Source organism: Protobothrops mucrosquamatus, unplaced genomic scaffold (genome assembly GCF_001527695.2).
Source record: "Protobothrops mucrosquamatus isolate PMUCROS unplaced genomic scaffold, P.Mucros_1.0 scaffold956, whole genome shotgun sequence".
In the NCBI taxonomy this organism is placed as follows: Eukaryota; Metazoa; Chordata; class Lepidosauria; order Squamata; family Viperidae; genus Protobothrops; species Protobothrops mucrosquamatus.
In genome coordinates, this window is record NW_015387200.1 from 267,346 (window position 1) to 281,613 (window position 14,268).

A 14,268-nucleotide genomic window follows, 5' to 3' on the forward strand; every position below is an offset into this window, starting at 1 on the left:
ATAATGAAAGGAAAATTAAAAAAAACAACTATCAGAATAAGACTGAATTGAAAGCATCAGATAATAACAATAGAAATAGACTCAGACTTATATACTGCTTCACGGTGCTTTACAGCAGAGGCCCCCAACCTTTTGGGCACCAGGGACTGGTTCTATGGAGAAAGATTTTTCCGCGGACCAGAGGGGGCGTGGTTTCACATGCTGCCTGCATCCAGCGGATGGGGCTTCACTTGTTTGCGCGGCCCAGTTGCTGGTATGCCGTGGCCCAGTGCCAGTCCACAGACCGGGGGTTGGGGACCCCTACTTTACAGCCATCTCTAAGCAGTTTACAGAGTCAGCATATTGCCCCCAACAATCTGGGTCCTCATTTTACTTACCTTAGAAGNAACAGACTAGCCCTCTCTTTTCTCCACAGACCAAAACTAGGCTAGATGTGTCTTTTGTGGCCTCCAAACTTTTCTCCATTGGTCCCTGAATGTTTCTGCAGCACTCTATTTACTAAAAATTTACTGCGGAAATTGAATTAACTGGCAGCACATATGTGATAGGATAATGTTTAATTGTAGTTATACTTTCTTTTGGTTCAGGCAGCTTTGGGAATGGAGCCAAAACCTTTAGCTGGAAAATGGTTATGCATCTGGACTTTGTAGGCAGCCATCTCTGGAATGGCTCTTTCCTATTTTTCTTTGAAAGTTGCTTCTCCCTCAGAGAGGTCAAATGAGATTCAATGATCAGATCACAAGGGTAGCAATATTAGGAATGGTGGCCGAAAGCAGTCACCCCAGTTTTTGAAACGCATATCTCAGGAGGAAGAGATCCTCATGAAATTTATATGGGTTGTACCTGGAACAACCCTCAAATCAAAAACTAAATTATTATTTCTACTAACTTCCCATTGTTAGGCCTCATCGTGGCACCACACAAATCATCTCTACTTAGGGCTGCAGAAACCACTATCAAAGCAAAGGTAACCCCCATGCCCATAGCTGGAACCATAAATAAGCAAAATTAAAATTTGAGCTTTTGGGGGGGAGGTGTAAGTTTCAGAATGGCAGCCCCTGAAGCTGAAACTTTTCTGTTCATTGTGATGGTCAACAGATTTACCACCAAAAGCTTGGTCAGATCACATCTATGCTCATAGCTTGTCCATGTGTGGTGCAGGCCTGACAGATTTAGTCCCGGGTCATTAAGGGGACAAATACAGTCAACTGGAGGTCAGTCTGTTGCAGTTGTTCTTAAATAGGCCAGTTCATTTAAGGACATTGGCATGTTTGTTTCTCAAGCCTAGCTTATCACAGAAACTGCTGACATGTCTTGGGAGTGACATCCTATCAGGATCTGGGCCCTGGTAGCCTGACTGGGGCGCTCATGCAGTTAGCCTTAGGGCCTGAGGAACAACACCATCAGGGATTAATCACCATTTTTCTGGGCCTGTTTCCTATGACAATCTATTTCTTAAATGTGATGAGCAAGGACTTCTGGAGTACAAAAAACTAGGGCTCTGGGCCCCTGCTCCCCTGTGAATAGTGGGAATTTATTATTGCAGACACCACTGGTTATAGAGGCCTGTCTGATTCCATGGGGGATGGAGGGGACGGGAGTGAGGTCTGGTTCCTTAGGGGGCAGGGGGGATCCTAAGTTGCAGTTGACAAGAGTCATGAGCTATCATTTCAATAGAAATGATTGTGATTCAGATCTGAGCAAAGACAAAGCTACTGAGTATATAATATACTGCAGATGGTAAAGAGTAAAAATGTGCCAAGAAGGGATAGGAGACTCTGTTGTTAATAAAGAATTGGAGGAGGGAAAAAGAGATGATGCTGAAGTAAAAGTTCACACAGTTTGCAAGCTAAACCAGCAAGCAGAACTCTCATAGTCTTGCATAATTAATTTATAATGTTTGCCAAGTGGCACATTAGTTTGTCAAGAGTAATTAAAATAAAAGAGGAATTGTTGTGCGATCAGCACAAAACACAGTAGTGTAACTAACTGAATGCACTTATGTTAATGTATCTTCTTACAATTCAGATGTAAATTAGATGTAGTCTCTGAGCATATGAAAAGAGATTTTGGACAACCTTTTTAGGTAGAAAAAATGAACAATTATATAATTCCAGAATTACACATTGCAAAATTAAGAGCAAGGTGCATACTTTTCAAGCAAATTGGACTGGTCCATACAGAATTACTAATGGCATTTCTCCAGGTCTGCATTCATTGACTACTACAGAGAAAGCATTGCTGGGTTTATCATTTCAAAGTCAATTCCTTACAGCTGCAGTTATATATGCTTTGTTAACTACACGCATTATCTATTAGTATCATTGTAAAAACATATGTAGTGTCTGTTCATAGTCTGATTGTGTTAAAGCTACCTGTGGGGGAACGTTCTCCACTGACTTTTTCACATGATGATGTGCCTAAAATCCTCAGAAAGGACCAGCTTCTGAAGAACAATTCTGCTTTGTATTAAATAGCTTAGATTCTGAAGCCATCGTCCCAAGATTCACACTGTATGCAATGCCTACAATTATCTAAAATTGGGTGGAGAATTTTTGCCCTTCTCTAACTTGACCTCCCCACCGAAGGGTTTGATGAGAAACGGGAATTCATATTGTTGGAAACAAATACATATTCCTATATACATTTGGGTCATGAAAACCTACATGTGAAGTTTGCTGTTTGAATGTAATGTTAAATTCTGATTGCTAAGATAAGCACTGGTCTTTAGCAAGAGACGTCCCATCTCAACACACCAATGAAAAATGGCCACTCTGCTCCCTCTCAACCTGCACCAAGGACCAGAGGGTAACAAAACCCAATCATCCACAACCCCTTACCCTTGTTTGTAGCCAGCATTGTGCACTAAAAATAAAGTTAAAGCGGGAAATCACGCCCTGGCATGATCCCCAAAAGCAGCGTATGATTTGTAATTGACAAGCGATTGTGTAACCCAGGGGTACACAACCTTGGTTCTCTTATGTCTCACGGACTTCAACTCCCAGCATTCTTGAGCCAGCATGGCTGGCTCAGGTATTCTGGGAGTTGCAGTCCACGAGTCATAAAAGAGCCAAGGTTGCCTACCCCTGGTGCAACCATTGTCAAAGTTGTTATCCTAAGTCCGTCCTAAGATTTAAAGACAAAACACCAAAGCGGAAAGCTCCTTATTAAAAAGCAGAGTGGGAAAGCCGGGCGGGCGAAAGGAGAGGAAGATATCCTTATAGAAAAGCCTGGATTGGTCGAGGTGAAGCTTGTGCGACTTGACGCACGAAGCCTGCGTCATTGTCAGCGACAGCGCGAGTGACTTGATTTAGCCCTTCGGCTGCGCTCCGGTCCATGGACATCCGGGTCTCGGCGAGTGCGTGCGGAGGGCGGAGCCTACGAGGCCTGGCTCGGCAGGTGTGTGTGTGTGTGTGGGCGTCGATGGCGGCGGCGACGTCGGCGCTCCTGTCCGCCTTGGCTGCCCGGCTTTCCCAGTCGGCCACCGCCCGCACCTACGGCATCTTTTGCAAAGGGCTGACGCGAACCCTCCTCATCTTCTTCGACTTGGCTTGGAAGCTCCGCATCAATTTCCCTTACCTGTACCTCGTGGCTTCGATGATGTTCAACGTCAGGCTACAGGTGAGCTTTTCTTTGGCGGTGGGGGGGGCAAAAATCATCATAAGAATAGGAAGGGCTGCCCCACATGGGTCAGCCTCTGCCGGCTTTACTTGTTTTAAATTGTATATTTTACTCCCTGCACAAACATGGTTTATCAGCAAGCTGAGATTCCTGGACTCCTCGCCCAACCAAATGTAACCTTAGAGATGGCTGGCAGCGACGTGAACTTACTGAACTAACCTCGCTTTCTGGGTTTGCACTGCCTAATTAGCAACACACTTAAGCGTGGTTACTGAGTTACCATACCCCGTGGGTTTATCCAATAAAATGATTTATTAGCTAATTAAAAGGGGTTTGCCTACCACGCAAAGCCACATGAAAACAAACCAAGGTTAAAGATCATCATAGATGTGTGTGCTGTGAATGTAGCTGCTGAGGATTAAACTCACCTGGCCTAAATTAAAAGGTAGTAAATCATGCTGATTGTAATGCTTACCTACACCTACCTCAATGGGTTTTTTTTAATTAACTCTGTATTGCAGATTTTTACGATGTATCAAACCAAAAGGTAAGTCCCTTTGGAGTAATTTCCTGCAACATCCTGAAGTGGAATTAGATAATGTTTTACTAACTAACATGTATATTCTGCCCAACCCTAGAGTTTCAGTGACTAGCAACCAAATAAAAGCACTTAAGATGATAATTATCATACAGAGAAATGACAGTAATAATATAAAAGCAGGATATGACAAAAGGACATATTACAACCAGTGGTGGGATTCAAATATGTGAACAACCAGTTTTCTGTGGATGCTGCTTCCAAAAGTCCATTCTGGGCCTGGGCAATAAAAAAATTAGCTACCGGTTCTGCTGAAGTGGTGCGAACTGGCTGAATCCCACCACTGAGTACAACCCTCTTTTAATTTCCAAATGGGGAAGACTGGGTTTTTTAAATCCATTCTAAGCCCCAAATACTCTTTGGGTAGCTGTGAGACAGGTATTCTTTCTTAGTCCAGCCTACCTCATAAGGTGGTTTTGGTGAGGGGAAAACAATTGAAGGAGGAAGCATTGTATGGGTTCCACTGAGGACAGAAGAAACATGAATTTTACTTGAGCCTAGCTGAGCTAGTGAATGTAAATAAAGATGTATGCACTCATTTACACACTCATTTAAGTGTTCAGAATTAGGTTTATACATTTCTTGGTTTAGTCCAAAGACTAAGATCAGGTCTCAAGACAAAATTGGGGTTCAGATTAAGCTGTTTCAGAAAATGATAAGAGCCCCTCTTTCTTTGAGGCCTTTAGGGTTGTGTTAACCCAGTACACTAAGCCAGGGCTTTTCAACCAGTGGTACGGGTACCACCTGTGGTACATTGGCACCTTGCAGGTGGTATGCGACCATCCTAGAAAAGTGGTAGCGGGGGAGGGGAATGAGCTGAACCGGTGGCAGCACCGCACAAACCTGAGCGAGAGATGGCTGGAGCTGCAGGGCTGTCAGGGCTCAGCAGAAGCGCCAGGATCAGTGCCGCTTTCCAGATGATTGGTGCTTCTTCGGGACTATCAGGGCTCAGTGGAAGCGCCAGGATCAGCGCCAGGCTCTAGCTGCTGAGCCCTGAAGAAGGACCAATCAGCTGGAAAGCAACACTGATCTTGGTGCTTCTGCTGAGCCCAGAAGAAGCGCCGATCAGCTGGAATGTTGCAGCATCTCCAGGGTCTTGTGATTTACATTCAGATGCTTGGCAACCGATTTATATTTATCATGGTCACAGTGTTGCAGGATCATGTGAAGTGACCAAAACCTGCTGCAACCACCCAGCAGACGGGGAGATTAAAAACCAAACACCCTCCCACCCCACCCCCCGCTGCCAATCCTCAACAGAAATGCTCACAACAATGAAAACCTCGGACAGGAGGAAGAGCATCACCGGGTGGGCAAGCAGGTGTCTTGCTCGGCTGTGGCTTGGGGGGCACTTTTTTCAGTGCCATTTTTTTTGTCATCAAGTTTTTGACACCTTGCAGGGCGACTGGTGGTACTCAGATATTGCCATATCCTAAAAGTGGTACAATGGGTGAAAAGGTTGAAAAACCCTGCACTAAGCCACAAAACAGCCACTCCTTGCCTGGCCAATTAGTTTTATGAGTAATTGTGCTGTGTAGTTCTAGAAAATTGGATTGAGTAAATGGATAAGAATAGTGCAGTTTGTTTCCTATTCCAATATTAAAGTGAGAAAAGCAAATGTCAGTCATCTCTCTTGTTGGATTTGAACTGTGGCGTACCCAAAATTAAAAAACATAGATGAGTTAATAGTGAATTCTGTCCAATAAATATATTTTTCTGAACTCTTAATTATCATTTGTGTAAAACATTTTGGTTGAACTTTCCAGGTTACACTGATTTGTTCCCAGTTAGATGATCCTTGGATGATCCCTTAGAACAGGATTTAAATGCCATGAATGCTAAATATCTCAGATGTAATCCTATGAAAGGATTGATTAACCAGCAAATCAGCAGACAACGTTACACTAGCTTAATAGGCAATCTGTGGCCTTCAGATGTTATATAATTACACACATGCTTTGACCATGCTTCTAGAAGTACTCGGAATTGTAATTCATAAACATCTGGATTTCTGTAGGTCACTCTACAGTAGATGGACAAATACTATCAGCTGGTAAAAGGCAGTTCTGTTTATCTTACTGATCTTCCCAACATTGCTGCGCTACTATTTTCTGTATGTTTGTTAACAATTGAAGGCAACAGGTGATATTTTATTTTGGAATATGAAACTTGTTAACACTGTGCAGGTAGAACTCATTCAGTTTCTTAAAATTGATTTCTCTTACATTTCAAACATTTCTCTATAATGTGTTCTTCTTATGATGAAAATTGTAATCATCTTGATCCAAAAACTAGTCCCTTAAATCTGGATATGCTTTAATGTTCCATTTAATGTGTTTAAGAAAACATGTTCCTGAAGTGTGACACCACAGATCACTTTGGAGCCTTATTGGTCTATTCTAAACAAGCAATTGTCGGATGATAATGTTCTGGTATTTAGTTTATTGGATAATGGCAAATGCCACATTCAACAAAGTGTAAAAAGATTTTAAATTGCAGCAATCTAATTGTAGCATAAAAGCTAAAGAGTACTAGAAGAGAGAAAATTAAGTTTCTGAAGTACAAGTACCTGGTTTTATGAAAAGTTGGATAGTGCATGCTTGTTGTTAATGCCATAGAATGCTATGTAAAATAAGGTTCACCCTTCACAGTTTATTAGTACTGCTATTACAGATGGTCCTCGCTTAACATACCATTGTTTAGTGACCAAAGTTATGACAATATGGAACAAGGAGTACTTGCAGTGGGTTCTCATAGTTGAAACTGTCAGTGTCCTCACTGTCATGTTATTGTGATTCAAACGTTTGGCAGCAAGGCTTGCTATTACAACATCACAACATCCTGCAGTCACAATTGCCATTAGCTATCTTCACTGCCAGCTTCTTTCAATGGAAAAGCCAGCAGGAGATTGCAAATGGTTACATAACTATGGGACAATGCAACCGCGTAGGATTTGCCTAGCAACAACTGGAACTGATGGAATCATTGTTGTAAGTTGGCACTGTCATGTGCCTTGCAACAATATTGCTTAGCAATAAGAGTTCACAGGGAAGAGAGGACTATTTGTATATGTTGCTCCGTTTCTTTAGATTCTGATTTGTTTTAATTACATTGAATAAGTAGCTTGATTTACATACCAGGCTAAGCTAAAATCAAACAGATTTGAGAATAAGTTAGATCAATTGAAGTGTCTTGTTTTATTGAGCCGTAAAATTTAAAAGGGGCTATGGTGGTATTCTAGTGTAGTTGATGGGTTTTTATTTGCTTAAAGTAGTTCTATAAGATGATTTGGGGTTTAATTTACTATATAATCTATGCATTAACAAGTGATTATAACCAAAATGTATATTTTACTTTTTCCTCTAAAATGGGAATGCCCTTAATAATGAATAATAGTACCAAAATAATATACGGGTAGGAAAACATCAACAAACATAAAAAAGTCAATTTAAAAAAAAAAATTTAAACCATGCTGTGCTGAAACAGGATTATAAAAATCACGATTAGATTTGTTGAATCAAATGCAGATTAAATAATACTTTATGGCCTTGGCTTCTTTCACCAAATGTTAGTTTAATCTATCCACAGTTCAAAGTAATAAACTTATTTGATTCCTCAGATAGGCAACATAAGACCACAGGGGTGATTCTTCATCATCATTATATGATGATGATGATGATGATGATGATGATGATGATGATGATGATGATGATGATGATTTGGAAGAAACCTTCTAGTCCAACTCCCTGCTCAGGCAGGAGATCCTATACCATTTCAGACAAATGGGCTGTCCAGTCTCTTCTTAAAAACTTCCGGTGTGGAAGCATTTACAACTTCTGGAGGCAGGTTGATCCACTGATTAATTGTTCTGTCAAGAAATTTCTCCTTGGTTCTAGGTTGCTTCTCACTTTGATTAGTTTCTATCCGTTACTTCTTGTCCTGCCTTCAGGTGCTTTGGAAAATAGCTTGACTCCCTCTTCTTTGTGGCAACCCCTGAGATATTGGAACACTGCTATCATGTCACCCCTAGTCCTACTCTTCATTAAACTAATACCCAGTTCCAGCAACCGTTCTTTATTTGTTTTAGCCTCCAGTCCCCTAATCATCTTTGTTGCTCTTCTCTGTATTCTTTCTAGAGTCTCAACATCTTTTTTACATCGTGGTGACCAAAATTGGATGCAGTATTCCAAGTGTGGCCTTACCAAGGCGTTGTAAAGTGGTATTAACACTTCAGCTGATCTTGATTCTATCCTTCTGTTAATGCAGCCTAGCACTATGATGGCTTTTTTGGCAGCTGCAGCACACTGCTGGCTCATATTTAAGTAACTGTTCACTAGGACTCCAAGATCCCTCTCACAGTTGCTACTATTGAACAAGGTACCATCTATACCAGTGATGGCGAACCTTTTAGAGAATGAGTGCCCAAACTGCAACCCAAAACCCACTTATGTATCGTTGGGTGCCAGATGGGTGTGGCCCATTGGGTGGGCATGGCCCATTGGGTGAGCGTGATTGCGGTGGTAATGGCAGACTGGATGGGACTAAAAAGTTCAATCAATCAATTCCAACTTTGCAAGATCTTCTTTTTCCCCACGAGAAGTTGAAATTGATTGATTGAACCTTTTTTTTTTTTTTGCACATGGTGGTGGAGGCCTAACGCAAAAAGGTTTTATAAAACCCAGCTGAAGGCCTAGGACTGGGGCGACGGCGCACGTGCCCACAGAGAGGGCTCTGCGTGCCACCTGTGGCACGCGTGCCACAGGTTTGCCACCACAGACCTATACCGTACCTGTAAATTATACTTTATGGTCATATCCCACATCAAAGTTTCTGTAATCTAAACAGGTCCCTTAAAATAGTTAAATGGTCAGTTCGGTTTCAGATAAAGCTATCAAAATTGACTAATTTTGTGGTTTTAATGATAACCAGTTTATTTTCCTGTATTTTTACTTTCTTGCAGGTTCATATTGAGATTCATTAAATTATGTCTTTCGTTACAACCAGCAAACATTCCACCACTTACTTTGGATTACTACAATGCAGAGCTTTGAGGACAGGGAAATGATGCCTTTCTCTCTTACCTGTATGGCCCAGGAAGAAGATTTGGGACACCATCACCTGCAGCGAAGGACTAACCTAAATCAGCATAAGCAGATCCTTCACCTTCTAAGGGTCCTTTTCTTACTGAAGAGCACTCAGATGGCTAATCATCACTCGCAAAAGGAATCTTTCTCTCTCAAAATCAGATGCTGCCCTCTGTTTCAAGCTATCCCACTGTCTGATATTGGTGAAAAAGTCTTACCACATTGGAGTAAAGTAACAAATCGAGTCATCGTATCCAAGGAATCACTTGGTTTATTAGAGAAAGATCTCCTGGAGAAAGTCTTTAGTCCCTTCAAGAGCACTACAATAACTGATTGGTTAGAGAGAGGTCATGACTTCATTAGTGAACCAAACAGGTGGAGAACACTTTATACACTCTGCACATTTTTGACTATCAGAGCCCCAGCATAACCAGAAGCGACAATGTTAGAACTGGAATTAAGGGTTGGCGATGAAATGCACCTTGTGTTACTTGAGATGTTGATTTGCAAGGAATTTCGTTCTTCAGATTTGAAATTCAGCCTGGCTGCTTCATTGGGTGAACATCTAGTGCGGCTTATCGGGGACCAACATCTGTCTGTTTTTCTGATTTACTTTAATCTCATGTCTTTTACCCAATAGCTCTGAATATACAGAAATACTTTCCAGTATAAAATATCCAAGCAAGAATTGTCAGGTATCTCAGTGGTTGCTTAGCTATATGATTATTAGCACCTCAAATCTCTGTCGTGTAATAGTAAATATAAAAAAAGCAGAGTTTGGAAATGGAAGTGCTTTCTGAATCTGCTTATTGAATCTTCCTCACTTGTTATTTTTAACATTTTTTTCAGAAGCCGAGTACCGGAGTGGTTTTATAATACTCTGGACAATCCAAATTTAACAGCATTACGGAGCTAAACCGACACATAGGCCGTCAAATTGATTCAGTAAAACCTTCAGGAATCCCATTTTGCTACCACCTCTGTATTAATACCAGCACATTATCAATAGGGTTGAATTTGAACAGTATATGCCTGTGGATTGGTTGCCATATAGTGTGAGCAAATGTTTTTCAGCTTTTACTATGTATTGCATTCCTACCATGCATATAGGGTGGGGGAAGTTTTTCCAAAGCATTTCTGAGCCCCCAGAAACATTATATATGAGGCAGGCTGAAAGTTTTAAGGGAAAATGAAGAAGTGGAAATCTTACTGAATTATAGTTTATACATGGTCCAGCAATCCTCATTCTCTCGGGTGCAACAACATGCTGGTTTTGGAGATGGGAGTCCAGTTAAACATATCAAGCAGGTAATCCAAGTTGAGAAATGCTGGTTTAGATGCTACAGCATTTTCAGCTGGCCTTTAGGCAATGCAAAAAAAAAATGCTGTTGTTTTTTTTAAAAAAACCCTCAAGATATGTTTGTAATGTTCTGAAGGCCTAATCGAGTAGCCTTCTATAAAATGATAGTTGGCTATAGCTGTTTTATAATTATCTCTATTGCTATCTGTATTCACGTGCATAAGGATAGGCTAAGATACCTTTTAGGTACTGTTACCGGATTTAATAAAGAATTGTTACACATAAGGCAAATATTTTGAGTCAAAAGCCAAATGCCTGGTTTCTATCATAGGATAAATAAAGGTCATTTTTCCATTATACCTTCTGACGATGAGGGATGTAGTTTCTCTTGAATATTGAATTATAGTCTAAAATATATTTACATTGGAAGTAGTGGCCTTGCCAATCCTCAGTAGCATCAGTGCTTTAAAAAAGCTATGTGGGTGTTTCCAGCTACCAAAACTTCAGAATTTGGATGTGCAGCCTGCAGGACCTTTGAATCATAAAACATTGTAGGTATACTATGGTGTTTGCAGGTGTCTTGTAGAAAGAGTAGTAGAACTTCATGACCCTTTAAAGATTCACCATTTTATTATTAAAGATTCACCATTTTATTATACAGGCATTCTTGAGACTGCAGCTGATGAAGTGACTTATGTGCAAAAGTGCATGCGATAATTAGCTTATAACACAGAAATCTTTAGCGCAAAGCTAAGGTTAGCTCTTTTCCCTCAATAGGTTGCTATGATGATCCATTTTAAATGGCAATGCTATGTAGTACATTAATAGTGAGGTTAAGATTTCAGAGAACAATATTCTTTCAAGCCAAGGGGATTTCAACCTAGTTGTAGAACAATTCTTAAACAGTACAGTTCTTGAATATTTCAAGTTTCCTATTTCTAAAATCTTTTCCACAAGCTTACAGGAGTCATGTTCTGATATTTTCCACCTGTGAACAATGTATATGCATCACTTTCTAGTGTGTTTTAAAAAGGATTTTGATGAGAAAGTTATGCAACTCTTTTAATCAAGTTCCCTATTGCTTTGTGTTAAACTCCTAAAGAATTGAAACATTCCAGCTGAACAGAAGGAAATTTGGATTTTGCCATCCATATCAATACATCCACAACTTTGTGTAGCTTGATAAGGTTTACATTCAGCCTGATTCTCTGACATTTGTTTCATATTTTCTATCGGCAAAATTAGCATGCTAACAATAAACCAGAATCCAGAGATCTTGACTGATACAAATGAAATCATGCTTAAAGAAACGTCTTCGAGATTATGGCTATTCTGATTTAAATATAACTATCGTCTATGTAAAAGTTTTCCAATGTCTGAAAAAGCTTATATTTCATGTACCTGCATTTCAAGGATGAAGCTGAAATTGCCTCAAGATCCCCATCCATTTTGGATTTTGGATTGGATTGTATCTTCCTTTTAGTAAAGTCTGCACTTTATACTTGGAGACAGGGACTTATTTTCAAATGTTTTTTGCACTAAAGAATTATTTCATCAACAAGCTTACATAGACATTTTAGTAAGACTTTGTTAGTAGGAATGGGGTAGGCAGGAGTAGGTGCAAAAGAGGGCCTTGTTTCTGCAAAAGTCTGAAGTGGCTTAACACTTGGACTATAAATGACTTTTGCTGCAGCCTTGTGCAAATATTATTGTTCGTTTTGGTACAGAACCAATCAATGTATTGAGCTGTAAGGCCACTACTTAGCCCTTAAAAACAGGGTGGTATGGACAACATAAGGTATTTTGTCTAGTTCTTATATGGCAAACAAAATATCATTGGCAGGGACCAAGATGGATTACTGTCCATATGTGGATGTTTATATTTTATGACATCTGTTTATTTTTAGAAGAGTTGATGTACCAAAGGTATTGGCATTTGAATTTAAGGTATACAATCCCTTACAATGTCCCTTTGTTTTAAATGTTAGTTCTAAAAGGCATTGGCCGTACCCAGCTGTCTTCTGAACAACCATTGAGGTCCTGCTCAGCTGCTAGAGAATACTACAGTGAAGCATTTGAAGACATGCAAAAATGTTCACATTTACCGATACTCTTTAGCAGTGCTTTTTAAAAACTTAACATATGTTTAAACTAGGATGGATGCAAATGCTGCTCTGCCTTACAAACGATTAAATTCTTTTATTACAGCCAAAGGCCAGCACAACTGCTTTACGAAGTCGGGCATTATCCACAGGGGGTGGGTCTTTTTTTTTTTTCCCCACAGCATCTTCACAAGAGAAGCAGTCTTGGATGATTGTGGCTGATGTTTTTCATGATTAAAAATGCCTTTATATATAGCCTTACATTGAATATGCACCTGTATTCAACTTCATATGTAATGCCTGGATTTGCACACTTGGGATGCTTTTGTTTTATCAGTAGTCTCTGTTGTAAGGCTTTGTTCATGCTTACATGGATGTAGAGTTCTGCAAAGTTTTTCCCCTCTCCAACATTGTAAGAAGATGATAATACTGGAGGGGGTGGGGAGGAGGAGAGGAGGTTGCTTAGGATGGTGAAACTTCTGAGCCTAAAATAATTTATATGAGTATGAAACCATTACTAGCTCCTCCTCTTTGTTTAAAGAGAGAAAAGATTGTATTTCTAAATCATGGGTGTCCCAACTTTTTGGCTTGCCTGGCACACATTGAATGAAGAATTGTCTTGGGATGCATATAAAATACATAATATAATTAATGTATATAAATCACATAATGTCAAACATTTACGATCTTTGGGGCCACATTACTAGCTGTCCAGGGCCGCAGGTGGCCTATGGGCCACCAGTTGGATGGGTCGGACTAAATATTTTTGTGATGGAACTTGGCAAGTGTAATTTTTCCTACTCCCTCTGGAGGAAGTAAATCCAGCCAACATCCTGTTTGCATTCTTTATATTTGGTGTATTTCCAGGAACCTTATTAAAACTGCTTGAAATTCTTTGTCAGCTGTACTATGCTGAACTGAATCTATAGATTTTATGCTGAGTTAGCTGGTACACTAAAAACATCTTTATTCAAATCTGGGGGGGGCGGAGTTCCCATACACGGAAAATGTGTATTAAATTACAGTTCTTGAGATCCTCGATTTCAGTCTGTGGACATAATTTCAGAAGTCTTGCAAGAAGCAGGTGGAGTGGTTTTTTTTTTTTTTTTTCATGTTCTTCACCCAGTTTCCCCAATCCATGTCAGTTTGGGTGAATTTATGCAATACATTCCAATTTGATACGTTTCAATGTCTCCTCACTGCACCTGGCTTTGTTCACTCTACAGAACCATATTTTAATTATGGGTTATTAAAGGACCCACCATTGGCTGGACTGGCAAGACTTGTTAATAAATCAAGCTTATGAACTGACTTCACAGGTTGCACACATTCAGAGTCATTGCTAATTTGTGGCTGGGGGCTGTACTTGGTTACAAGCTTTGGAACTGAGGCTGGTTTGAAATTTTCCTAACTAGACATTACCTGTGGCCTGCCACCTGGCTGAACAAACAAGTTAAAACCATAAACCATGGTTTAAAATTAACAATGGTTAGGTTTATAGACTGCAGTAAACTCTGTACTCCTCAGTGCCCATGTTCTAAGACTGACAGGCATTGGGATTCA

The 14,268-nt window shown here is 40.2% G+C and overlaps 1 protein-coding gene across 1 annotated transcript; it reads left to right on the forward strand.

The window, feature by feature from the left end:
* The first annotated feature begins 3,405 nt into the window (after positions 1 to 3,405).
* On the forward strand, positions 3,406 to 12,042 carry LOC107290675 (small integral membrane protein 10-like protein 2A). Its single transcript, XM_015819580.1, has 2 exons — positions 3,406 to 3,621; positions 9,180 to 12,042. The coding sequence occupies exons 1-2, from the start codon at positions 3,424 to 3,426 to the stop codon at positions 9,198 to 9,200; spliced, it is 219 nt and encodes a 72-aa protein (XP_015675066.1). The 5' UTR covers positions 3,406 to 3,423; the 3' UTR covers positions 9,201 to 12,042.
* The last annotated feature ends 2,226 nt before the right edge of the window (positions 12,043 to 14,268 follow it).